The following is a 26,534-nucleotide window of genomic DNA, read 5'->3' on the forward strand; positions in this document are numbered from 1 at the left end:
GACACATCAAACGATTTAAAGCTTTTCTTTCAATTCTGTTTCTGAACACATGGAAATATAATCAGGTGGTCAGAGTTTTGGGAGAAAGCCAGCAATGCTTCTTGTGTGACTTGAAATATTTCCAAGCCCAACAGATGCACAGGAGGAGGAGGAGTGAGAGCTCCATTAGTGTGACAGGGGCAGAAGATCCCACAGAGGACACCAATTCATAGGGGCAGAGAGCTACTTCACTAAGTCCACTCTAGCTATGAAGGGACACAGCTGAGTTGAACACTGAGCTGGGCACACGACTGGCCTTCAGAATGAGTTTGGAAGAATGGAAATATTTTTCTCAATGTTCAAGAAAAAGAAATCTATTTCTGGGCAGGAAAGAGTGACCCTCTTACTGGGTGTTTACACTGGCACTTAGCATAGCCTTACACAATCCTCTTGTTCTGCTCCTCTGTGCATGCTATTCACTACTACTTATTCGCTCTAGCTTTCATTCCAGGAAGATCATAAAACCATCTAGAGCCCAGAGGACGGTGCAAATCACTTCTTTACTGACCCCAGTAGTTTTTTTTTTTTTTCATTCTAAAAAGTCAGTCCTGAGGGGACATCCAAAGGTCCTGGTTTCCTTCTCTTCCTTGTTTTCATCTTCTCTTCTTCACCTTCTAACCCTCTGCCCTCTGCAGAATTCTACCTACAGCTTGCCTCACCTCCACCCTGTGTTTGAGACTAGTGAAACTCATTCCAGTTCCATCCTGGAAGGACAATGAAAAGACTAATAAGCTAATTCTTATCATATAGCATCTACATATAAATCTCCAATTGTCATAGCATAAATTCAATGTATCATTACTTAACCTCACTTTCCATTAGAGATTTTGATAGGAAAAAATAAAGGAAGTTAGTAATCCCATCATACAGTTATTTAACTGCTTCTTATATCTTAGCCTTAGTATTTCCATTTCAGCTGTTAGCAGGCACTAAATGTTTCCCTTCTCTTGATTTCCTCACAGCACCCACACTGGAACTGGTGGCAATCACAGAATTATAGAATCTTTGTAATACAATAAACCTTTGGAATATCATTTAGTTCAGTGTTTTTAAGTCTATTGGCACACTTGAATTACTGGAGTGTTGTAGGCAGAATAATGGCTATCCATCCTAATCCTCGGCTCCTGTAACTGTGCTACCTTCCATGGAAAAGGGACTTTGTTAATGTGATTAAGCTTAAGCACTTGGAAATGAGGTTCAGATTATCTAGGTGGCTCCAATGTAGTCCTTAAAAAATGGAGAACCTTTCCTGGCTGTGGTCAGAGGGAGATGTGCCTATGGAAGAATATTAAAAATGATGTCACATTACTGGTCTTTAAGATGCAAGAAGAGACCACAGGCCAAGACAGCCTCCAGAAGCTGGAAGAGACAAGAAAATGAAATTTCACTTACAGCCTTCAGTAGAGAATATAACCCCATCATTTTAATTTCAACTTAGTGAGACTCCCCAAATCATTAGAGATTAGTGTTTTTGTAATGTATCAAATTTGTGATAATCTAGTTTTCTGTTTTCATATTTGTATTAGTCAGCTTTCCATCATTGTGACAAGATACCTGAAATAATCAACTTATTAAAGGGAAACTTAATTTTGGCTCATAGTTTCAAAGGTTTCAGTACATGGTTGGTGCCATTGCTTTGGGACCTGAAGCAAGGCAGGTTGTGATGGGAGCATGTGGTAGAGGAAGCTTCTCACCTCATGGCAGTTAGAAAGCAAGAGAGAAAGGAAGAACAAGGATCAGAATTCCAACATCTTCTTCAAGGTCATGCCCCCAGTGACTTAACTTCCATCTACTAGGCTCCACTTCCTAAAGGCTGCACAATGTCTCCAAAGTGCCGTAGGCTAAGCCTCCAACACATGGGCCTTTGAGGGAAATTTAAGATCCAAGCTATAGTGATATTATTCATGGCTCCAAATGGCAGCTTCACTCTACTGTATTGTCTTCTATCTTGATTGTTCAAAACTTAGCATCAACAGGTCTCTATTTCCCAATTCCACCCAAGTTAATGGCAATTCTGTCAAGGGATTCCTGTGAGTTGTATTTTCTATCCTGCCCTAGTCCGTTAAGGGCTGCAGGACAAGTTCCTATGGGCAGGGATTCCCTAAAAGGAGTGTATGTGCCCTAAAATCTCTCCTATACATCTAATATAGTTCATTTGGTTCTATGAACTTCTGTTTTGCTCAGGAGAAGCTCAAGGCCATGAACTAGTATATAATAGCTCATAGTACTTCCCCCAACACTTCTCAAGATGCTGGGTAAGTGAAATCACACCTTATTACATTATTTTATTTTAGAATACCAGAGAGTTTACCTGTATGAAGTTAGATGAAACTATCTGTTCATTTTCATAGTATCAGTATAACTCTTTTAAGCTGAAATATCATTTCTCCAAAGATCAGGGAGGAAAAGAACCAAGTCAGCAGTTTAAATTACTGGGTAGAGATAAGCTACAAGGACAAAGCCATCAATTTCACATTTGACCCCAAATCATTGGGTTTAACTGCTAACACTCAATTAAATGCAGGCAATCAATGGCTGTTTGGGGAAATCTGCCTTTTTATGCCAATGCCTCCCATTTTCCTCGGATCTATACTTTCAGTGACTGGAGGAGGCATTTTCCTTCTTGACTATTGATAAAGCAAAGGGTTTTTTGTCTATCATGCACATACCGTGCTATAATAATTTGGATCTGGAATGTCTCACAAAGGTTCATATGTTGAAGGCATGGTTCCCAGTTGGTGGTGCTTGGGAGATGGAGCCTACTTGGAGGAAGTAGATCATTGAGCCATATCCTTGAAGGTTGTCCCCAGTGTCTGTTTCTCCCCCCCACACACACACCCCGCTTCCTCCTCCCACCTCCTTCCTGACTGCCATGAGGTAAAGCGGTTTTGCTCTATCATATACTTCCTGCTTTTGATATTATTCCTTACCATGAGCCCACAGTTGGGGCTGAGTGACTGTGGACTGAAACCATGAAACAAAATAAACCTTTCTTACTTTAAGTTGTTTGTCTTGGGTGTTTCATAACAGTGAAAGAAAGCCGATTACTACACATGCTAAACACTTACATTTTGGAGGAGACTGAATGTCTTCAAGCCCCTTTTAATTATTATTCAGAGATCAGATCTGTAAGAAAGCAAGAGTAAGAGCCAGGTGAGGTGGCACAGGCCTATAATTCCAACAACTTGGGAGGCTAAAGTAGGCGAATTGCAAGTTTGAGGCCAGCCTGAGCAACTTGATGAAACCCTGTCTCAAACAATAAAAAAGGCTGGGGATGTAGCTTAGTGGTAGAGTGCCCCTGAGTACAATCCCCAGTACTGGTGGGGAAAAAGAAAGAAAAAAAGTGTAAGTAATGATAAATCATAGTACTAAAGCCAAATAGAATTGATAAACTATGATATCATGGCTACTACAAAGCAAAGCTCCTCAGTCTGCTTGGTTTTCAAGGCTTGTGCATTTTGGCCTCAGCTTTCCTTCCATCTTTACTTCTCTTGTACAAATCCTTTCTACCATCTGGGAATTACTCTTTATGCCAATGCCTCCCATTTTCCTCTGCTTCTACCTAGCCAGATCTTATAAATCCTTCAGCACCTCATCATTCCCACACCCCACCAACTTTCCTTTTGCCTTTAACCACTACTAATACTATGACAATGATGATGATGTCATAGTCTCATGGTTAGAGAAATCACAAGCTACTCAAATGGAAGGCACAAGTTTACTTTAACCTGGATTCCCCCCATTTCCTTTAAGATTCAAGATGACTCGAACCTGGTATTGAATATAAGGAGTTATCTCAATGACTATGGAAAACAAGAGCAACAAAACCATTGCTTCTGGAGAACACAGCACTTTCCTAGCAAAATCAACTTATTAGAACACTGATATACCATCATCCCTCATCTGATCTGCCAAGCATTTCAAGCCTGTGCTCATACAATTCTTAGCCTCTAGACTGGGTGTTCATTCTTTATCTTAGAACAATATATTTAGAATATTTTACCAGCACCAACTCTCACAATATGAAAAGATGAAAGGGACTTATTGAGATTTTAAGTCTTAAGATCTGGGCTCAAATCTCAACTTTCAGTTTTGATGAACACTGTGCCTGCATTGGGTTGCACAAAACTCTGCTGTCAGGTATTGTTTAGAGACCAAAATATAGTAGACACACTTCTACCAACTACTCCAATTAAGTACAGGTAAAATTCCTGTGCTTAAATATAAAAGAAGACTCTGAAAATGTATAGAGATGATGGGATACTGACTAGGAATATTGGGATTCAAGGGATGAGATGATGGTATGTTTCCTGGGGTTTCTTGCCTCATATATACTGGACTGGGTACTGGAGAAGCCAGCCACCCAGAAACACCAACAAGATGATAAAACCATGCTCTATCTAACTAAAAGATTAGGAAAGGAGGGCTGGGGATGTGGCTCAAGCGGTAGCGTGCTCGCCTGGCATGCGTGGGGCGCTGGGTTTGATCCTCAGCACCAATAAAAATAAAGATGTTGTGTCCACCAAAAACTAAAAAAAAATAAATATTAAAAAATTCTCTCTCTTTCTTAAAAAAAAAGATTAGGAAAGGATAGTGCAGTGAACCATCAGAGACAAAAAAATTAGCCTAGTTTTATATTTTTTTAAATTAATTTTAACAGAGGAGAGGAAGAGATGCCTGAGTAGGGAGTTTAAGACTGTCACCTCTACTTATGAATAATGAAGCCCTCACTTAAAGGGGTCAGGGAAGTGAATGCTAGAGTTCTACCCTCACCCAGAAGTAATGAAGTGCCTTTCCCTCTCTTGGCCTGTGGTGTCAAGGGAGGCCAAATGGGAAGCTGGAATTTTTACCACCATTCAGCATCCTCCAGCTCCTGAATATTTTTTATTGCACTGCCTGTAAATCTATAATTTACTATTGCTTTAAATTTATAACTACTTCAAAATGAAAAGTTTTTTCTAACCCAAAAATTTGGCTATATTCTTTCTCATCCTCTCATGCTTATACTGAGAGAGTGAGGAAAGGGTAAGGAAGAGAGAGAAAGTGACCAACTCAACATGACTGAGCACATTGCTAAGCTCCATATTCAAGTCTGCAGTCTATATTTCTAAGTTAGTTGTTTCCTGTTTGGTAGGAAGTATGAAGCACTTCTCTCTTTATGACTTTGGGTGTGCCATTTCTTTCTTCTTTTATTGGTGTCTTCTTGTTTGTTTGTATTGTTTGTAGTGACAGAGAGGTTTTACTTCCCCAGTTTATGCAGATTTTCAGAATAAAATGGAATACAAGAAAGGACTATAGCTAAATAAAACATGTTGCTCTCGGTGCTTTGTTAACCTCCCACTTGTCTTGCACTTGCTTATTTATTTATTTATTTATTTATTTATTTATTTATTTATTTTATGTGGAAGGCATTTATTTAATCTTCATTGAAGAAGTAACACTGTAGAAGTGAACATAAGGGTTTAGGGTATAACTATAGAAAACTGGTTTCTGGACATCTTCAGAAACTCATAAATATTTGATCATTCCCCTTCCCCAAAATGCTCTAAATAACAAATAGCACAGCCATTACCAGTGCACATAGGAGCAGGACACTAACAGATGCTAGTTGCCTTGTGACAGAGGAATGTTTAGGCAAAGCTTAACCTTGTGAAAAATAACACTGTGTTAAAGGAAATCTGAGGCAGGGTTATAAAACACTTGCATTTTAAAATGCCTCATCTTGGGTACCTAACTGGCAGTGAAGGTCCCCTACCGTAAAGAAAGTCAGAGGCCTGGGAGTGCTCCTATATTAATGTTGTAATCTCTGAGCACTACGTTGGTCTCCAATGAGAGCAAATCTACTACAAAACCTAGTGTGTTAAGTTACAACTACATCTGCTCTGTGGATCTGCCTCCAGAATAGTTGTTAGAGAAAACAGAGCTGTGACTTTGGGGTTGCTGCCTGCTCTAAGTGAGACAATGATTGGACTGGACAATCATTAAGCTGGTTTAAGTCTCCAGGAAGACAAAAACGTGCTTTGCTTCCTGTAGGAGGGAACAGCTTATACTCTTTCTTAGTCTATCTTTTTAAAATAAGATAAGGCTATATTCAATAGCTTGATTCATGAAGTGACTGTTTAATATTATTTCATTTTCAGGAAGATCCAAAACTTTTAACCATTTACTCCACATGGAGGCATTATTTAATATCAGTCATAATACCATTATAAAAATAAGTGGATCAGAAGGAAGGTAAACTGGCATTTATGAAAGACCTTCTGCAGGACAAGAAATGTGCAAAGCACTTTTGGAATTGTCATTTTTTTCTATACCTTGCAATGATCCTGTGAATAGGTGTTGTGATCTATAATTCATATACAATGTAAGCCATACAAAAGTGTTACCCTCCCAAATTAAATTTGTAAAGGGGTGTGTGTGTGTGTGTGTGTGTGTGTGTGTGTGTGTGTGTGCATACATGTGTAGGGGTTTGGATCTGGAATGTCCCTCAAAGACCCATGTGTTGAAGGCTGAGCCCCTTCTGCAGTAATGTTCAGAAGTAGGGATTTCAGGAAGTGATCGGATCACAAGGGTTCTAACCTCATCAATTAATTAATCCATTGAGTGATTCATAGCTGAATATCATCAATGGGAGATGGAAAACTGTAGGAGATAGGAACTAGTTAGAAGAGGTGGGTCACTGGGGGTGTCCTGAAAGGGTTTTTGTTATTGTCGTTATCAGCTTCCTTCTTGTTCTTTCTGCTTCCTGGCTTCCAAAAGGTGAGTGGCTTTGCTCTGCCACACTCTTCTACCATGATGTACTGCCTTACTATAGGCCCAGAAACAATGAAGCTAACTATGGACGGATACTCTAAGAGCCAAAATAAATCATTCCTCCTCTAAGTCCATTTTCTCAGGTAGTTTGTCCCAGTGGTGGAAAACACAGCTTGATTCTTTTTCTTTGGCAAAAGGAGTTTTCAGGTGTCATAACAGAAGTAAAGGCAGAAAAATCACCTGGGAGCTTTTGAAAACAGATTTCTTATATGAGAATGGTGTGTCCTTTTAGGATCACAAGATATGACTTCTCTTGGAAGATGGAATAGAGGGGCCAGAGATGGTATAGAGAAAAGAGTGGGTCACCTCATGCCAGGAAGGATGGTGGACTTGCAAGGTGGCAGTGTTGCTTGGTAACATGGACTTCTGCAGTCTAAACCTCTGCTACCTCTAACTCTTTCTGGCAGAATTACAGAGGACTTCCTTCTCTCTTAGAATTGTCATAAACATCAAGAAGTAGAAATGTGAATAAATGATGGATGTCTGACCTCTGGCTATTTATGGGGAACAAAGCAGAACTCTGCTTCAGCCTCATTAAACACAAGTGGGGAAACTTAGACTTGGAGACATTAGGTGATTTTCCCAAAGTGACACTACTACAGTGCTGGAGCCCAGATCAGAGCTCTAGACTGTCTGATGAAGTGAGCGGTACCACTTTCACAAGCACTGGGTTAATATAAAGAGGCTATTTTTATTTGTTTTCCAGGCCCTTGTTTCTTTCCTATTTACTACCATATCTTGTCTCTCTTTGAGCTACGTTCAAAAAGAATAATTTTTAAAGTAGGGGTACCATTTTGTTATTATTAAGCATTTGAAAGCCTAAGCCTTTGGGTCTCAAATAATAGCAGGACACAGATTCCAGGATATGGAGCCATTTCTGTGCCTTTACCTCTGCCTAGAATGTGTGCTGCCATCTGCTGCCCACTGTTGGCATCTGCATCTAAAAGTACAAGCGCAACTTTCTATTAACACTAATGTTTGAAACAGAAACCAAGACAGAAGCATTTTTTTAGTGAAGGATCTGGTTGGAACTCTGAAGATATAAGACTAGAGTGAGACAAGGCCTCATGACCATTTGAGCAACTGGGCCCAGCTGTCTGAGAGATATGCCCTATTTTTTTTTTTTAGTTAAATTAGTCTATGGAAATAATGGTTAACATTTATTGTTTACTATTAGTCTTTCTTCTAAATATTTTACATGGATTATCTTATTTAATTTAAATGTCAACTCTATGAGGTAGGGACTATTATTATCCCTATTTTATAAGTGAGGAAACTGAAGCACACAGATTTCCAGGTGAATATAAAACTGGGAAATGATCTATGGGGAAACAAAACCATAATTTTTATTTATTTTTTCCTGATGGGTATAAACACTTTGTATCTCTGTCAGCAAAAATCTACAAGCTTCTCAAAGTCTAGATCCTAACTACATCACTTTTATGAACAAGCAAAACTACTAAATGTTCTTTCTGTTTATAAAAGTAATGTGGAAAATGGAAAAGTTTGGAAGATATTTAAAAGAACAAATCCCCAAATAGAAATCATCTATAAAATTTATAATTAACAAAAGCATATTACTTTTGTATTAGTAAACTTTACATTACTGTAACAAATGTTTGAAGTAATCAACTTAAAAAGAGAAAAGGTTTACTTTGGCTCATAGTTTTAGGGTTAGGGTTAGGGTTAGGGTCCATGATCATTTGGCTGTCTTGCTTTGGGCCTGTGGCAGCAAACCATGGTGGGAGCATGTAACAGAGTAAATTTGTTAACCATGTGGCTAGGCAGTGAAAGAAAGGAAGATGCTGGAGCGCCACTATCCTCTTTGAGAACACATCTCCAATGACTTAAAGATCTCCTGCTAGGACTTACCTCTTACAGGTTCCATCACCTCCCAATAGCATCAACTTGGACCAAGCCTTTAACACATGGACCTTGGAGGAACATTCTGGTTCCAAACTATAGCATGAACTATGAAATTAAGTCAAATAAAGGCTCATCATTGTGGGGAATGAAATAACTCTTTGGTGGGCTTGTTAGACAACGTTCCAGAATGGCACAGAAAAGGCGTGCTTCCTCTTGTGTCTAAACAGATCCCATCAATTTTTGTCAGGTGATATCATTCTGCAAAACCCAACTCTCACTAATTTTAAAATTATATAAATCCCCAATGAAAATGGCAACTTTTAATAGCCCTTAGCAATGAAAATATTGAGGAAAATTAGTGATGGAGCCACAGCCAGAAACTCCTATAACCTGGTAGTCTTTGGAGACGTTCTCTAAGGCATCCTTTGTCCTTCAGGATCATAGATCATTCTTTTCCACCTTAGAGAGTTCTTTCTCAGGCCACAATGAGTTTTCCAAGAACTCTCCCCTTTCCTTTCCATAGGCCCCAGGACTTTATCTTTTCTCTTTTTATTTTTATAGTAGAAACTCTTTTAAGATTCTATTGGTCTCCTCCTCACTCCCCCACTCCACATAGTTGCAGAGTGGGTCTAAATGTCTTTAGCTCTATTCCAGGTTCTCAGGGAATCTTGTTCTTTCTCGTGTCTTTCTAGAATTTTTAACAGGATTCATATTTTTTTTGCGAAGAAATCATCCATTTCTGTTAAACTGCAAATGTAACTTCGGAGGAATATATTAAACTAGGTCAAAGACTTGGCCTGGTGTTTCTAATCCCTAAGGGACAACACTGCCCCAAGAAACAGGGCAAAAGTCTAAAATTTTTAGTGGTAGTGTGTGCTGGATAGTATGAGAACACTAAATGTTTAGGGAAAAATGGTCACTTTCAGAGGAAGGAGATGGTCACTGAGTGGGAAAAGGAGGGACACCTAAACCAAATTATCATTTTTATAGTTTTGCTCCAGGACTGACTCTTACTTTCTCATCAAATATTCTCCTGAAGGAACATTTGGTGGCTACAAAGATGCAACACCCAGGTGCCCTTCAATGAAGGAGATGCTGCCCTCCTACTGGAAGTGTTATTAGTAGAGACCCTTCAGCTGTCTGCTCATCCTTTCAGGCATTTCCTGGATGAAGAGAGATACCTCAACCATGATCAAGCCCCTTTCCAGAGATGCTCAGATTTGCTGATGATCCATGTGGAGGTACAGAGGCCTGGCCATGTTGGCCTAATTCAGAGCAATTTTAAGGGATTTAGCCAAAATTACATATATCATGCTTGTGACAAATAGCTCGACCTCTTTCTGACCTATCTTGCTCTCTTCCCCACTCCTCAACAGGTTTGGCCCTAGGGTAGTCTTGTCCAGAATATTCAGTCTGCTTCCCATGAAATAAAATCCACAGTAGAGCTCAAGTATGAGGAAAAGAAATTATATTTGGAATTCATTTCTTCTAGAGGAAAGGTCAAAGCTTTTGACATTCCTTTAGGGTCCAGTGTAAAGGTAACTACCTCTTCAGAGGTGCTAAGTAGATCAATTATTCAATTAACTGTCATTGGCTTTGAGGGGGACTCTGTGGGTACATTTCAGAAAATTCCCTGTCCTTATTTTTTAAGAAAGGCAACCAAACTAGTAGCTCAAGTACCTGTCAGGGACTGCTCAAAATTCTCTGCTCAAATTAGCAAGTAGTGTTAGCTGGTTCATTGTGATTCATTCATTCTCTCTTTGAGACTGTACTTCAGATGAAAATAACATCAAGTCTTTTTGATCCATCTCTCTTCCTTACTTTCAAATGCTGAAGATTTGTCTGGGTTTAGGTGTTTCTGATTCATGTTACACCATCTTCTATAATAAAGGACAAGGATACAACTTCCTAGCCTATTTGTTTGATGAAGGGATCAATGATACCTGTGGTGGCGCCTGAGGGCTTAGGCTGGCTCATCAGCCCTAGAGGTCCCAGCCTCTCTTGTATACAATAGGTTTCTCTTCAAGTGTACTTGTTATCACTAGGGATGAAGCAGACATTATTGCATTTAGAAGACAGATTTTTTTTTCCCCAGAAAGAAGTCCAAACAATGGGCCTAGAGAAGGCTCTTCATATTCCAGTTCTACATGTCACAGTCAGACTGCCTGGGTGAATACACACAAAATCTTAGCACAGCCAAATAACACCAGGAACATACTTTGTAATACTAATAGATGCTTTTTCTCCTCCTATTGCCATCTACTTTCTGACCCTCTTTATCACCAGTACTTATACCTCTTTCCCATACCAATTTCTATTTGTTATTTTTGGTACACTGCTCCAGGAAAACAAGTCTACTACAGACACCTGAGGACAGAAATAATTTAGATTTAGGACAAATGTGTGAATTAATGTCTCCAAGATCAGAAAATGGACTTTGGGCTAGGAAAGAAGAGGGAAAGCCAGGAAAGCTTAGGTGTTGATCCCCTACCTCCATGTCCTCAGCTTTGCAGTGGAAGGAGGTAAGTACTCCTTAGCATCACTAGACTGGTTTGAGGGGGTCCATGAAGCAGTGGCAAGATGCAGCTAATGGTATGCCTGGGCAAGCAAGGATGTTTCTGGTGGCTCAGAGAAGCTGGAAGGTTCTCTATGTGCCTGAGAAGAGCTCAAATGAGCTGACAGAGCCAGAACAAAGGGGCCTTGCAAGTGGAAGCAAGGGATGATGTAGCAACCACTTGGACCATCAGCTGTAGAAAGATGGACATATCAGGTGATGCCAGCAAGCCAGAAGACCAAATCCTTCTTTCACTGCATCCACCCTACCCTAGCATTAGTCCAGAGATTTGGACAAGACTCTGATGAAAACTAGAGGATCTGAAAATCCTGAAAAAATCAGGCTTATATTAAAATCAAGGTAAGATACAGAACTATAACAACTTTTATACATAAACAATAAAAATTACTTATCAAGCAGAAAGCCCATCAGACTTTTGACCTTTCTATTTTTTTTTCCTCTCTCTCTCTCTCATCCATTTGAGCCAACTGAAAACATCAACCTTAGACCTAATTTAAAGCTTCTCCTTTCTTCTCAGATCTGGCATGATTTTTGGCTTCAAATCTTGAAGCTGGACAAGGGTCAGGGCCTGCGTTCTCCTCCTTCCTCTTCTACTACTCCTCCTCTTCCCTGTTTGCTCTTGGCTCCTCTAAAAGCAGAGTGAAGTCTAGGTAAAATCTCTTTAATGGTGCTATTTGTGGTTCTCTCCTACTGGTTCATACTCTCTGGAACACTGGATCTTTATGGACACTTTATCAATTTTTCTATAAGCTCCTCTCCCTTCCCCTGCCTAGTACCTTCATCTATAGCACCCTAATAATGTGAGTTATGTGTTATTTGGCTTATTTCTTGTAACTTATCCAGGAGTCTTCTATGATTTTAAAAGATAGGATTCCTCGCCCCAAAAGACGATCTTCCTGGGGTGAAGGGGCTTTACTTCCCTTCCTGGCATCAATTTCACTACTGGGAATGCTATATATCTTGCTATACCAAATACTGTCTTATCTGCCAATCAGCCTCCTGCCTTTAGAATTCTCTAAGCAGGAAGCTGACATAATTCTCCATATTTAGGTCAGCCTTCAAAGTTCAAGTTTTCCCAAGCATTCTTTATCAAACTGTACCTAGGGCACTGAGGTGGGGTCATGAATTTCTGCAGTTTTATAGGAATTTAATGCCAGTCTTCTTCTGGTAAGGAACCCTTCCTCATCAGCTTAGCTGGGTGAGGAAGGAAAGGGAAATATTAAGCTGACACCTGAAGACCCAGAAGAATCAATCCCCTCAATCAGTGAATTTCTGTCTTTCTTACTAGAGTGGGCTGGGCTGTGATGGTGAGAATCCAAAGAAAAGTTTGGCACTTCTTACCAAACTTTGGAGACAGGGTGCTCTTGGAATGCCCTCCTTAGTATGTGGGGGTATTTGTACCCTGTTGTCCTCAGCTTTAGGGCTTTAGCCAAAGTTTTGAGTCAAATGGAAATATCCTATTCTACATCTGGTTATTCACATCAATTCAACATCACTCTGCTATATGAAGAAAAGTTTTTTTATCTTTAATAACTACCATTTACCAAATGCTTATGAAATACATCAAGAGCTTTACATACTGAATGTATTAATTGTTTACAATACTCATGAGATATTAGAAAAACTGTAACCCAGAGGTCACATATCTAGTGGCTGAATTAGAACTTGAATCTATATCTGTTTCCAAAACTCAATCTGTACATATATAATGATATACTTACTGTCTAGTGCAATTGTCCCCAACTTATGAGCTACAGAATTGGTGTGGAGTGTAGTTTCACAAGGGATTGAAATATCCTTATGCTCATCAACTATTGTGGATTCAATAAAAAATAAATGTGTATACCACTATTTCTTATATCAATCCAGTTGAACACATAATGAGTTCTATTTTTGTGTCAGATAATGTTCAAGGTGTTAGGGATATAGCATATAAACCAAACTAAAATCCCTTTCTTCATGAAAATACAAATTCATTTAAATCATACTGAAATTATATTTATTGCATTATGCATTTTACCAGTTAAGTGAAACTAAATGTGTAACTCTTAGCAAGTGAAGGCTCAGGAAGAATTTAGCTATTTGAAATGAGTCTTCATATTTGGAATGCACTGATACTATTTAACTCTCCCATGGACAAGATCCACTAGATAAGGGAAGAGTTTGCAGTCCCGTTCTGTCTAGGACAATATCTGGGTCGTAGAGAAAATACTGGGCAATCTCATTCGGCAATCCCATCGCATAACTTGATGCAAATTATAACTACTTCAGTAAACTAGAATAATAATTTTATTAATGATAATGATGAGGAATATCATGTGCAGACTACTTTATCTCTTATTTACCTTTTGACTCTGGGACTCTTGAGTTTCTTTCCAAAGCTCTTACAGAAGTTATTAAATTGGGCAGAATTGGGCAAAATCACTTTTGACATCGAATTTCAGTCTTTAGGATCCCTAGGAAAGAGGCACTCATAAACTTAGTCATAATCAAAGGTGTATGATAGTTTGCTTAACCAAAGGATTTACATTAGAAGACACAGTCAGTAGGTTTTGGTCTTTCTCGTCGCGTTTTTCCTTTACTAGACTCTTGGGGGAGAATAGATTCACTATTACGGGGTGGGAGTGGGGGGATTCTTCCGGGTCCTTGCAAGGGTGGAAGGGGTTTCATCCTCTCTGGACGCCAGAAGAGGGAAATGAAGGTGCAGAAGACTGGCCTAGGACCCGGCATTACTCTTTGCATTTCACTTGTTTCTTCACTCCTTCGGTCAGTCCTCCGCCCTTGGGTTAGACTCCGGAAGCATTCCGCTGCGCTCCCAGCCCGCTCCCACTTTAAGCTTCCAAATCGGGATTTCAAACTACATTTCCCACAACGCCCCGCGCCAACCAGGCTCGCATAGGGTTTGCCCTAAGTTGCCGTTGTAGTTAAAGTTAACCAAACTCAATTTCAGGGAAGAGATAAATTAGTATCTACACATTATATAGTGTGCTTCTTTTTATTCTCCACATACGACCCATTATGTTTAGTGAAAAGCCCTCTGTTGAGAGAAATTCTTTCAGGCTATTGTTATAGCCACCCTCCTCTTCCTACCTCGGCCCCTGTCAGGTCCCCGGGGGTCCTGGGAGTGTCATTGGGGGATGACCGCAGGCTTAGCCCCTGCAGCTGCCACCGCCACCATGGTCTCCGGCAGCAGCGGCCTAGCCGCCGCTCGTCAGCTGACGCGCGCCTTCCTGCGTGAGTTGGGCCGGGGCTCTGTCTTTCTGACCTCCGTGCTTCCTGGCCCCGCCGAACGTAACGTCCAGGCTCAGGCCACGGCTGTCCCTCCGGGGCGGAACCTTGGCCTGGGCGAGGAAGCCATTGGGGGCCCGAACCTCCTGTGGACCCTTTTAGGGTGGAGGGAGTTTTGCTGGATAGGTGGGCCAGATGGCCACCTGGGTGGCTCAGTCAGGATTCGGGTCTAGGAGCTTAGTAGACCTGGGATCATGCTTTTGCCTCCATGGTGACAAGTGGCGAGTTGGAGGTGGCGTCTAGACTGGCCCTATTTGGAGCTAAAGGTGAAGAGGTCTAGATAAACTCAGTTGGGAGAGTGAATGTCTGATTTTGAGAGGTAGGGGAAGAGTATGTCGGTAGGAAATTGGAGAATTGAAAAGAATTCGAATTGTTCGTTCTGTGGATTGTAGGGTCAGCGGAAAGGCGTTTTCTGCATCCCGAGGTAGCAGAGCCTGGGTTGGCAGGGATTTTAACCAATTTATTTGCGCTGTCTCCATCCGGCAGTGTGCACACTTCATTTCACTTCCTGAAAATTTATCATTCAAGGTTGCTAGTCTGAGTAATGCTGACTGTTGAAAATTCTTGTCAGGTTCAAAGTTTCTGTGTTTGGTGGATGGGTGATTGTAGAAAGAAACTTTAGAATCAGTCACATCAGGGTTTGGCTAGTCCCTTTACAGTGTGTGTTATGACTCTAGGTTTTTTTCTTAGTAGTTTTTTCAACCAATGTTTCAAACCACGTGCCAATAATACCATATTTTAATGGATTTGAGGCATTGCCACTTATAAGGTTCACCATTATTTGGCCTACTATTAAACAGTGTAAACAATTGCTAATTGAAATTGTGAAGTGATTGCTTATCAGATACATCTTAACTTAAAAGATGTTAAAAAGTGGAAAAACTGTGTTTTAGAAATGATAATACATAGGATGATTTGTGTTCACTGCAGAATTTATATGAAGTACCTCATTTAAACTAGACATTCAGTTAAAGTTTTTCCTTACTTTCTTGTTTCCACCTTGCTTCTAACTTAATTCTTTTCTTGAGAAGATTGTATTCTAAAAGTGTGCAATAACGAGTGTGTACTCAACAGCTACACTTAGTTACCAAATTGCTTGAGGACAAAGGTCTGGCTAGATAACTTTGGCAGGTAGGAAAGAGTTGGGTTTATTTGGAAAAGTTTTATGGAATTCTTAGGAGGATGTTTTAGGCAAAAGGAAAAACAAACAAAACAACAATAACAACAACAACAAAAAACCCAAAAACAATGTACCCATTAATATCTCTGCTCAGTAGAGTGTGAGCACCAAGAATGAGGTCAGATTGGATATAGGCCTAAATCAGCTTAATCTGCATTGGTTATGGGTTAGGATGTAGAAGGCCAGATGTGCAGCACAGCCACTGTGATAGGAAAACCCAGGAAGGAATTTGCCCACAGGATGTCTTTTTCTCTTGAGGTCTTGCTGGTCTGAGGGTCTGAAAGATCATACCCTTTAGTAGGTCTGTTGTCCTAACAGGAAAAAGAACATAGAGAAAAAAAGAAAGTGTGTCTAAAAGATCTGGTTCCTCAACCCACCCTAGCAGCACTTAACAGTGAACTGAATTTTCTTCCTAGATCCTTTTTGAGACCATCCCATCTAGCTTTCTGTTGTTGGAGTGCTTGAATCATCTAAATTATGGGATTAACCTGTTTTTAAGGCCCTGGGAGGTCTTAGATCTAAACCAAGATACCTCCTGTATTAGAGGTGGGGTTACAAATGGCAGTGTTTCTTGTATAAAAACCTCTAAGTCAGTATGCCATATTTTAAGCCTATTTTCATTCCCACTGGGAAAATAGCCACAACATCACCTGGCAAACTTCCCCCCCCCTTTCATTTTTTTTTTTTTTTTTAATGGTCATAAGTCTGAGGTTAAAAGAACTAGAGATGCCAGGGAATTTTATTCCCTGTCTCTTAAGTTTCAATTGGTAGCACATTACAGCTAAGGTCATACGTGTTGCAATATTGATTTTCGTTTAAAAAAAAAAAAAAAGCACTCATAGATGCCTTCCAGATCCCTGTTGGAGGGGCAAATTAGAATGTTTAGAAATTCCTGTACCAACCCCCCCCCCCACTTCAGTTTTATACCTTATGATAGAAAGGAAAGTTGAAGTGCGAAGAGAAAATAAGATGAAAGAGAAATATTTCTTCTATAAGAAAGCTTAAAAATTTTATAGTACTTTGAGGTTGAAATAGTGAAGTTTTTAAAAAGAAGTATAAAATCAGGTCTTTTTAAACATGTCAGGAGTTCCTGTAAATTGAGTCTTTTTAGAATAAATAGGAAATGAGAGCAATTATTTTTCAGTCTCAGAATTATATTTTAATGTCAGAAAGTGAACCTTAAAATTCAACTGGTCCCACACCTTTGTTTGGCAAACGAGGAAATAAATCCAGAAGGTTTCCTATGCAGTATCAGAAGGAGTACTAGAACTTGCAGTCTGTCCTTTCCACTTTTGTGGGCTGTGTGATAGTTTGAGCCTCCTTTTTTGAAGCTCTGATTTTTTGGGGGAGGGGGTATTCTCAGTGGTTTGTTGAAAAGGTCACAACCCTGCTCAAAGGTACCACTTAACTTTTCATGTGTTTGTCAAATTGTATAGGTCTGTTTTTTTGAATTGGGGGAGCATTTAAAAGTGTAGTTTAGAAAAGGAGATACAGTAATGTTTCTGATTCTAGTATTTTTTCCCATTTTTCTCTATGAACCAAATCTTTTATTTCAGAAAGAAAAAAAAAAAGATGCAAAAGTGTAATGTAGCCAAGAAAAAGTGATTTGATTTTCCCATCTCAAACTTGTTTCATAGAGAATATTGAAAATCATCTTCTTAAGTACAAGGGAACAATTTTATTTCACCAGAGGATAGACATTTTGTTATTTTAGACCCACATTTTTTTTTCAATAATTGCTTTATTAGTATAGAAGAACCCTCAATAGAATTTACATAGTGAAAAAAGTTGTTTTTACCCCCAAAGTGAGAACAATTATTCTTTATACAGCAAAAGAGAAAGATGAAAATCCCTTCATGTTATAACTCAACTAATATTCGTAGTTTTTATTGGAGCATTACAATTAAGACATTAAATTATAAACTCATGGTACATTTGGAAATTAAATTACAAAATAATACAAATATTTCTAAGGTGTGATGTGCCAACAAATTTTAAATTTTTATCATTAAGATTTAAATTTCAGTTTCAGATTAGAAAAGCAGTTTGGTTGATTTTGTAGTGTGTATAAAGGTTAAAAGGACAAGGGAAGAAGAACATGTCTGTAAATAAATTACTTCACAGAAAATTTTTTAAATCAAAAAAGATCATTAAGTTTTTTCACAAATTAATGTTAAACCTGTTGGCACAACATAACATACAGAAAATACTTACATGATGAGTCCCTTTTTTGTTTAAGCCATCAGCAGCTTTACTAACAGTAATACTTCTTTATGTATATATTAAAGTAACAATGTGTTACGGTTTAGCAATTATATATATTAAAGATTTGAAAATTAATGTAGAGATCACCACTTATTTGCACATTATAATTCCCACCCCCACCTCCCCTAGCTTATTAAGAAATCAAACAAGTACATTATTTGGATACTAATTTATCATTATTTAAACTATATGAATTCCTTTTGACTAATTCTTTTATAAACACTAGGAGCATATAAAATACCATCTCTGCAAAAATGATCTCCAATCAAAATCTGTAAAAAAACTTTTGAATATAATACATTATTTTTCCATGTTTAGTCAAAAGAAATATATCATTTACAAAAATATTTAAATCAAAAAGTTAAGCCAATATGAACATTTGTCTTTTGAAAAGTAATCTTCACAGCAAACAAATCTACTGAAGCAGATATCTAAATTGGGGAATGTAATTCATACTGTAGTTCATATACTTATGTGCTGAAATAGAAATCTAACATTAAATATTGCCAGTAAAACAACTATACACTAAGAAAAAAAAAAAAAATCACTGTTTTTATTTCTTGTGCTGATGAATCCTTACTCTTACCAAGAGATACCTTCCTAGGGCTCCAAATAGTGAACCACACAACTTCCCAGAAATAAAACTTTCCTAATTCACATACCTCTTCCAAAGCTTATAGTTCAATATACACAAATTCCAAAATTTAACTAAAGAAACAAATTATAAACACATCATTAATACATATTTAAATATACTCTCAATATAGAAGTATTTTTCTTTAATAAATCTTGGGTTGTCCTCTAGAAGTGACCTGTCTCATATAAAAAAGGCTGTGATCCCTTGGTTTTGCTGGCAGAAGAGGTACTGCATGCGTGACAGAATTTATCAAACATAATCAAATACTTCCCAAGTCTAAAGCAAAATTAAGTTATTGATGTTCTGAAGATTTCCCCAACTTCTCTTTTGATACAAATGTCAAAACTTTAAAATGGTGATTCATGTTCAGAAGAGATACAAAATATAAGAAACCTTTGAAAAGCCATTATCTCAAGATCCAGAGTCATCTGAATCACTATCATGGAGTAAAAGAAACTAACACCATAAAAAGTGTGAAAGGGTTTTCAATTCATTTTTAAGACTGTCAGTAGTTCAAAACCTCTATCATTTCTTTAACAAACTAACACTTCCAAATATGTAGAGACAGTAAGATCTGCCACATATAAATCTATAGATCCACATTTTTTTACGTTATTAAATTTCTAAAATTAGGATGTATCTTGTAATTGATGTTATCTTACCAATATTGGCAGTATTTTTTCTTTTTTACTAGTACTGTTAATAGTGCTTTGTGAAAACCAGTGATGTTTTAGATTTGATGAAATAGGTATTTTGTATTTGAATACTAGGTTGTTTGGATTTGGGGGTGACAGCTAAATTATGCTGCTGTATTTTAGGATACTATACGTGGGAACCACATGAGCCTGTAAATTACATATACATAATACATATGGTTAATGCTATGATTTATACACATTTGAGTGTATCCCCCAAGCATTCATGGGCCAAATGCTCATTCCCCAGTGTGGCCATGTTGAGAGGTGGTAGCACCTTTAAGAGGTTAAGGCTATTTGAAGGTAGCTAGGTCATTGGGGGCACCACCCTAGGAATAGATTAATGTTAGTCTCCTGGAGTGAGTTCTTGAGACAATGGATTATTATAAAGCAAAGCAACCCTGTGTGCTTAGCCCTTTCTGCATGGGGCTGTTTTCCTTCTTACTTCTCTGCAATATTATGATGTAGCCAAGGGAGCCTTTACCAGAAGCATAACAAATGTGGAGTTTTAGAGTGGAGTTTTGGCCACTGTAAGCTAAGTAAGCCTCGTTTCTTTATAAATAGCTAGCCTCGGGTATTTTATTATCAAGAAAATGGGCTGATACAGTTAATAAGTATACATTTGTTAAATTCATGAATATATGCATAAATAAATTAGTAACACAGACATAGTTTAAGTCATGAGTTAGAGAAGGAGTATTTTCACTAACAGAATCTCAGGTTACTGGTTAGGAGCATGGTACTAGTCTATACAAGGCCATGGTATCTGTTTAGCCATAGATTGCAATATTAATCCCACCATACATCTTTTAAGTGGTTGCTATCTAGGGGAAATAGGACTCAGTTATGCCTAACTGATATAAATTCACCACCCGGGTTGAAAGCACATCTCTTGCAGGCTACTCAGTCCCTTTATTTCAGCATCTTTTTTGCAGGTTGTGTTTTTGTAATTTTGTATTTCTTTGTTAACATTTAGCTATTACACAGCAAGAAACTTCAGGTGGATAGAGCCCTACCTAGTCTAATTTACTCATGAATCCCTAGCACATGGCAGATAGCCTGCGACCAGGAACATTTCAAAAGTTTTATCTGCTCATTTTTTATCAGTAAAAAATAATGATAATAAAATAAGCCATTAGTGATATAGCATTTAACTGTACTCTAGGTGTTGTTTTACATGTTCTCTATATTAACTCATTTTAATTCTTACATTGGCCAATGTGGTATATATTATCATCCCCATTTTTAGCATGAGGCTGCACCTTAAATATGTTTCCTAATTAAAAACTTACAAATATATTTGTGTGTGCTACACATATTTATATTTATACATAAACATTTGTATATAGAATGTATGTGAGGACATATTTAGAACATTTCTGGTTGGACTTATTTGATTTTAAAATATGAACTATATTTTTTCTCTTTTTAGGAAAAGATTTACCTTTGTGCTCATGTAGGATTTTGGGAGTGTACCAAGGCACTTTGATTCTCAATCTTCAGGCATCATCTCATATTAAGATCACAGTCTTCTTGTGGGCAGCTGTTATTCCATTTACAGATGGGAAGACCAAGGCTAAGGGAGATCAAAAGATATGCCCTGGGTCACATTGCTGGTGAGCTGTAGAGCCTAAACACAAGCCCTGGCCTGATTCCTGAGATAATGTTCTCAGCTGCTCCTGGGTCACATTACCAAGGTTAGGCTGACCAGTTTCTAAGAATTTGAAGAGAAGGTGATGCTAGTTTATCCTCTAAAGTTGACCCAGAATGTCGCAGCTATAGCCCTGACCATCAGAATATAACTGGTGGCCAAGTTCAGGCCTTGCCCTGATATTTAATTTAAAATGCTTATTTTCTCATTATTAGTAAAATTAGACATCTCATCATATGTTGATAATACCATTTGTCATCAGTTATGTTTCTTGTTTATGGCCTTTATTGGTTTGTCTGCTAGCTTAGGGCAAGTATAATCTCTGATAGCACTGACTGGGTGGGCCCTAGTGTATAGATGTGTGGGGGCAGTCTCTTAGGCCATAAATACTATTGTGACCTAGGGTCAGGTGCTTGCTGTGCCCACTGTGCCAGTTCTTGACCCCCCCATGCCCTCCACCCCACACCCCTGACACCCGCTCCTCAACCCCTGCAGCGTAGTCTAGTCTAAGAATAAAGCTGTTACCTAGTAGTTCCGTGTGCACACAGAACACTCCTCTTCTGGATGGTAAGAGTGAAAGCTGGGTCTTTCTGTACTCTACAGGTGTGGGGACTCCAGGTACCTCTGCTGGAAGCACATATCAATGTTCTTTTAGTTGTGGCACCTGAAGTCTGAAGATTTAGGAGGCATGAGGTAGCCATTTATAGTGATTCAAAGCAGAAAGCATTGGGTGGGTCCTGGAGAAAAATATGATATTTTTTGTTCTGGAGCTAGCTTTCTTGGGCTACTCAGCAGTAGATAGAAGGCTTGGCTACTTTGAAAGTAGCCCTTGAGTGGTGGGTTGGTGGTTCTAGTGGAGGTTTAGAGGGTAGCCCACAAATTTAAAGTAACGTGTGCCTTTTCCTACTGATTTTTGAAGTGGGAGGAGTTGTTGTAGTAAGTTTTCCTTGAGGTTGGATGCTGAAAATTCAGTACTTTTTTTTTTTTCTTTTTAAACAAGTTTCTTCTTCTCTCATCTACTTTTCTATTTATTTTATTTTCCCTGTTTCTTCTATAGTGGGTTATTGAATCTTGCACCAGAAAAGATCAATTTAGGTGATTTTGGATTATATTTTAGACAAACTTTATTCTACACCTTAACATTTAATATATTGTTATTGGGGAATGAGCATTAGAGTAGTTCTTATTCATAGTTTGTGACAAAATTTGCCTCTTAGCTTACTTATTATTTATAGGTATTAGACTTTTAAAAGTTAGGTCCAGTGAGAGCTTGTGACTATTTTGTAAACATTATTAGTGGGAATAATAACTAGTTTCAGTCCCTGGGTTTAATCTGAGTCATTAGTCTTTGAACCTCAGTTTTCTTTCTAAGGAATGAAAATGAGAAACTTCATCTTTTCTTTTTTAATTTCTTTTTCAAGATTGTAGCTTTTTCTCGATAAAGAGAAGATCCTGGAGAATAGAGTAGGGCCTTTTTTGTTTGTTTTTATGATTTATTTATGTGGTCTGTGTGTCTCATTTTAAAAGTGACATTTAACTTTACCATAATGACAGTACAGCTCTTGCATTAGAGATTTTGTGTGTATGTGTGACCAAGTTAAATTCATTGTTCAAAAGTTTGGAAAAATTCTAATATGTCATATTTTCTTTACTTCTCAGTGCAACAGAATGCAATTCGGCATTGTTCCTATACAGCTTCCCGGAAACATCTCTATATTGATAAAAATACGAAGGTCATTTGCCAGGGTTTCACTGGTAAGCAGGTATGTGTGTGTAGATTTTTATTTAAAGTGTAGATTCAAAAATATAAAATAATTTTGCTACTTTCTACTTTATTTAAAATTGATTCACTCAACAACTTTTTGTTTTGTGTGTGTGTGTGTGTGGTGTTTTTTTTTTGTTGTTGTTGTTATAAGGAATAGAACCTAGGAGCACTTTACTACTGAGCTATATCTCCAATTCTTTTATTTTGAGACAGGTCTCTCTAAGTTGCTGATGTTAGCCTCAAACTTGTGATCCTCCTGCCTTAACCACCTGAGTTGCTGAAATTACAGCGTGCACACTGGCTGCTATTTTCTACCTGTAATAATATATGATTGATGCAGAAAAATTTGTTGTGCAGAAATGGGATTGTATCTTAGGAAGAGGTGCCATAGTTAGCCTGTAAGATGAAAATTGTGTTTAAACTTCCTTGAAAATGCATAGAAGTAGGCTATGTTGGAGACTCAACACCCTATTCCTCCAGTGTTGAGAGAGGTCACTGTAGATTGCTTGTGACTAGGTCTCAAACAAGATAAAGTAGATTACTTGTGTCTAGGTCTTTGTACACAGAAATATCCATTTTTAAACATGAAATCCACATTCAGTGTGAAGAAGTACATAAACCCAAGGGAGCCTTTTAGAAACAGGCAGAGGAACCAGCACACTGACTTTTTCCCATGTTATAATCTCTCTGGCAAAAAATTTCATCAAAGAAGTCAGTAGGCAGAATTGCTTACAGTATTTTAATTTGTTTGCCACTTATATTTAGACTCTCTCCCTCTTCCCTGCTTATATCATGAATTTAAATAAATCTGTGATGTGATTCTGTAATGAAATACAACATAAGAATCTCTTCTTCTCCTTTCTTATGGTTCTACTCACCAAGAATTCCTTCTGTAAATAAGTTGGTCTGTGTTCTTCCAGATATTTTTCTTAAAAATACAAACATTTATATCTATATTATTTGTATTTTACAGAGTTTATATTACAGAACTGTGTATGGGTATAGCTGAATTCCAATTAAACTTAATTTGTAAAGCCAGATGGCAGGACAAATTCCACAGACCATAGTTTGTCAACCCTTATCTAGAGGGTGATATCTAAATAGCCAGACATTTTCTGAGTATCACTTCTACATATACATTCTAAGGGAAGTAGATGCTCATGATTTGATTTTAATTTGTCTTTCTCTTCTAAATTATAGTCTATTTTTGCATATATATTTTATCTATCTCTCTCTCTATATATTATTAGCATATAATCAAATGCTTGATAAACACAAATTTATCACTTAAGTTAATAATACATATTTTGTTTTTCTATTTGCTAAACTTTGTGTGATCTTATGCCATTTTGACCTCTGAGCTTTTTTGGTAAGAACATTTCCTATGGTATAAGCACTATTTGGAAACATGTTTACTTTCTAAAGTAGGTAATGATTTACCTAAATATTTAAAACTTAGGTCATTTTCATTATCTTTCAGTTACCTGCAATCAGATGTTTCTCACTCACTTTCCTAGTTTGGGGTTTTTAAAGTGATTGAGAGCCTTAATTGCCAGTTAGATTTGTTGATTGAAATTCTATTATTATAGAGGTTATAATAAGGTGTGAAAGTTAGAGTTTACCTCCACTGGAAAAGGAAGTCTTCAATTCTCTTTAGTTCTTTCTTTAGTACACACATTGTTCCATATATGAAACAGTATTGTTTGTTTTATGGAGTAGATTCTATAAATAAGTTGGCCTGTGCAGTGCACATTTCTAGTGGGTACCATCTGATTTCTCTAGCTTTTATGAGCAAAATAACTCCTATTCTTAACTGTACACTGGATGCTGTTAATGGAAAATTAAGGAAAGTACGTTACATATTAAATGGATATGCTCTCTGTTTATCACCATTTTTAGGCCTAAAATTTTGGTTAATTTGAATTTACCTAGTAGTGTAGTCTAGGACAGTGCTTCTCAAAACTGTCTGGAGTAAAAGATCGGTTTAGGTGGTCGTTTTTAATTTCTATCTAATGTGGATCAGTACTTTTGTAAAAATATAGTAAGAGTTGCAGCAGTGTCACACTGCTATGTTTACAAACATTTTCTTTTTAAAATTTTTTTTAAGTTGTTGATGTACCTTTATTTTATTTATTTATATGCAGTACTGAGAATTCAACCTAGTGCTTCATGCGTACTAGGCAAGCACTCTACCACTGAGCCACAGCTCCAACACTTAAAAACATTTTCTGTTTTACTTTTTAAAAAAATTTTATTTATTTATTTTATACTGGGGATTGAATGCAGGGGCGCTTTACTACTGAGCTATATCCTGAATCCTTTTTTAATTTTTTGTTTGGAAACAGCGTCTCACCAATTTGCTTAGAGTCTCACTAAGTTTTTGAGGCTGCCCTCTAACTTGGGATCCTCTTGCCTCAGCCTTTCTAGTTGCTGGGATTACAATTGTGCACCACCTTGCCTAGATTTTTATTAGATTTTTAATTTTCTCTTTCCCTCCCTTCCTTCCTTGGATCATTTTCTTTTTCTTTTGTTTTGCTTTTGCTTCCTTGCATACTAGCAAGAGTCTGCACATCATACTTTGAATAGCATTGTTTTAAGAGAAAGAACACTGGCCTGTTGTTCTTTCTAAGACTCTGTCACTTTGTTTAAGTTTTATTTCTTAAATAAGAACTTGAATAGTTGGCTCAGCATTTTTAGGTCCCTGTAGAATGACCAGACAGACTCATTTAGTTTTCAATAACTATTTATTGAGTACCTGCTGTATGTAATTTAAGTGCCTTGTTTCAGTGAACAAAATAGAAATTTTTTTTTATGGAATTTAAGTTATAGTTGAGAGAAATTCATCAATGAAATCCATGAGTGAATTTTGTGGTCTGTTAGAAAGTATTAATTGCTATGGACAAAACAAACCAGAGAAAGGAAAGTGTATGTGGAGTTATGGTTGGAATGGGGGAGAAGGAGATTTTTACAGCAAGTGGTCAGGGATAGCTTGATTTCAGGGATAGCAAGATCTAAAGATGATGTAGAAGTGAACTGGTTGGATAGGTAAGGAAATGTATTCCATGGAGAGATCATTAGGCAGACATAGCCTGCCATGTGTAAGCTATAAGGGCAGTGTGGCTGAAGTAAGCAATGGGAGAACAGTAAATGAGGGCATTCAGATAAGAGGTTCTGTTGTGGGAGACAGGTTGTATATTAACTTGTAAACCAGTATAAGAGTTTGGCTTATACTATGAATGAAATGAGAAAAGACTGAAGGGTTTGAACAGAGGAGTGATATGGTCTTCCTTACATTTTAACAGGATCACTTTGGTTGCTATGAAGAACAGATTCATAGGGGACAAGGTAATGATCTGTTGAGTTAAGGTGATTTGAATTTACCTAGTAGTGTAGTCTAGGACAGTGCTTCTCAAAACTGTCTGGAGTAAAAGATCGGTTTAGATGGTCATTTTTAATTTCTATCTAATGTGGATCAATACTTTTGTAAAAATATAGTAAGAGTTGCAGCAGTGTCACACTGCTATGTTTACAAACATAGGTGGTAGCTAGCACTAGACGGGGGAGAAGTTGTTGATTATGTTTTGAAAATGGAACAGTAAGATTACTAATGTACATAATATGTGATATAAGAAAGAGAAGAATATAGGATAACTTCAGCAACTTTGGTCTGAACATTTGTATGGAGTGAAGTTGTTATTAACTGAGATGGGGTAGATTGAGAAGGGGAGTGATCAGGAACTCAGTTTCCTGCATGTTAAAT

At 37.7% G+C, this 26,534-nt stretch overlaps 1 protein-coding gene across 2 annotated transcripts in view; it reads left to right on the top strand.

The window, feature by feature from the left end:
* The first annotated feature begins 14,408 nt into the window (after nt 1-14,408).
* SUCLG1 (succinate-CoA ligase GDP/ADP-forming subunit alpha) overlaps nt 14,409-26,534 on the top strand; it is a 36,371-nt gene continuing 24,245 nt past the window's right edge. Inside the window, exons 1-2 of one of the 2 annotated variants that reach the window (XM_081265532.1) lie at nt 14,409-14,527; nt 22,669-22,772. In XM_081265532.1, coding sequence (XP_081121658.1) covers nt 14,431-14,527; nt 22,669-22,772 — 201 coding nt within the window. In that variant the 5' untranslated portion in view covers nt 14,409-14,430. Of the gene's footprint in view, nt 14,528-20,821; nt 20,975-22,668; nt 22,773-26,534 lie in introns of those variants that run through there. The other variant, XM_081265533.1, reaches the window with a different exon arrangement.

Source organism: Spermophilus citellus (genome assembly GCF_964194105.1).
Source record: "Spermophilus citellus genome assembly, chromosome: 13".
In the NCBI taxonomy this organism is placed as follows: domain Eukaryota; kingdom Metazoa; phylum Chordata; class Mammalia; order Rodentia; family Sciuridae; genus Spermophilus; species Spermophilus citellus.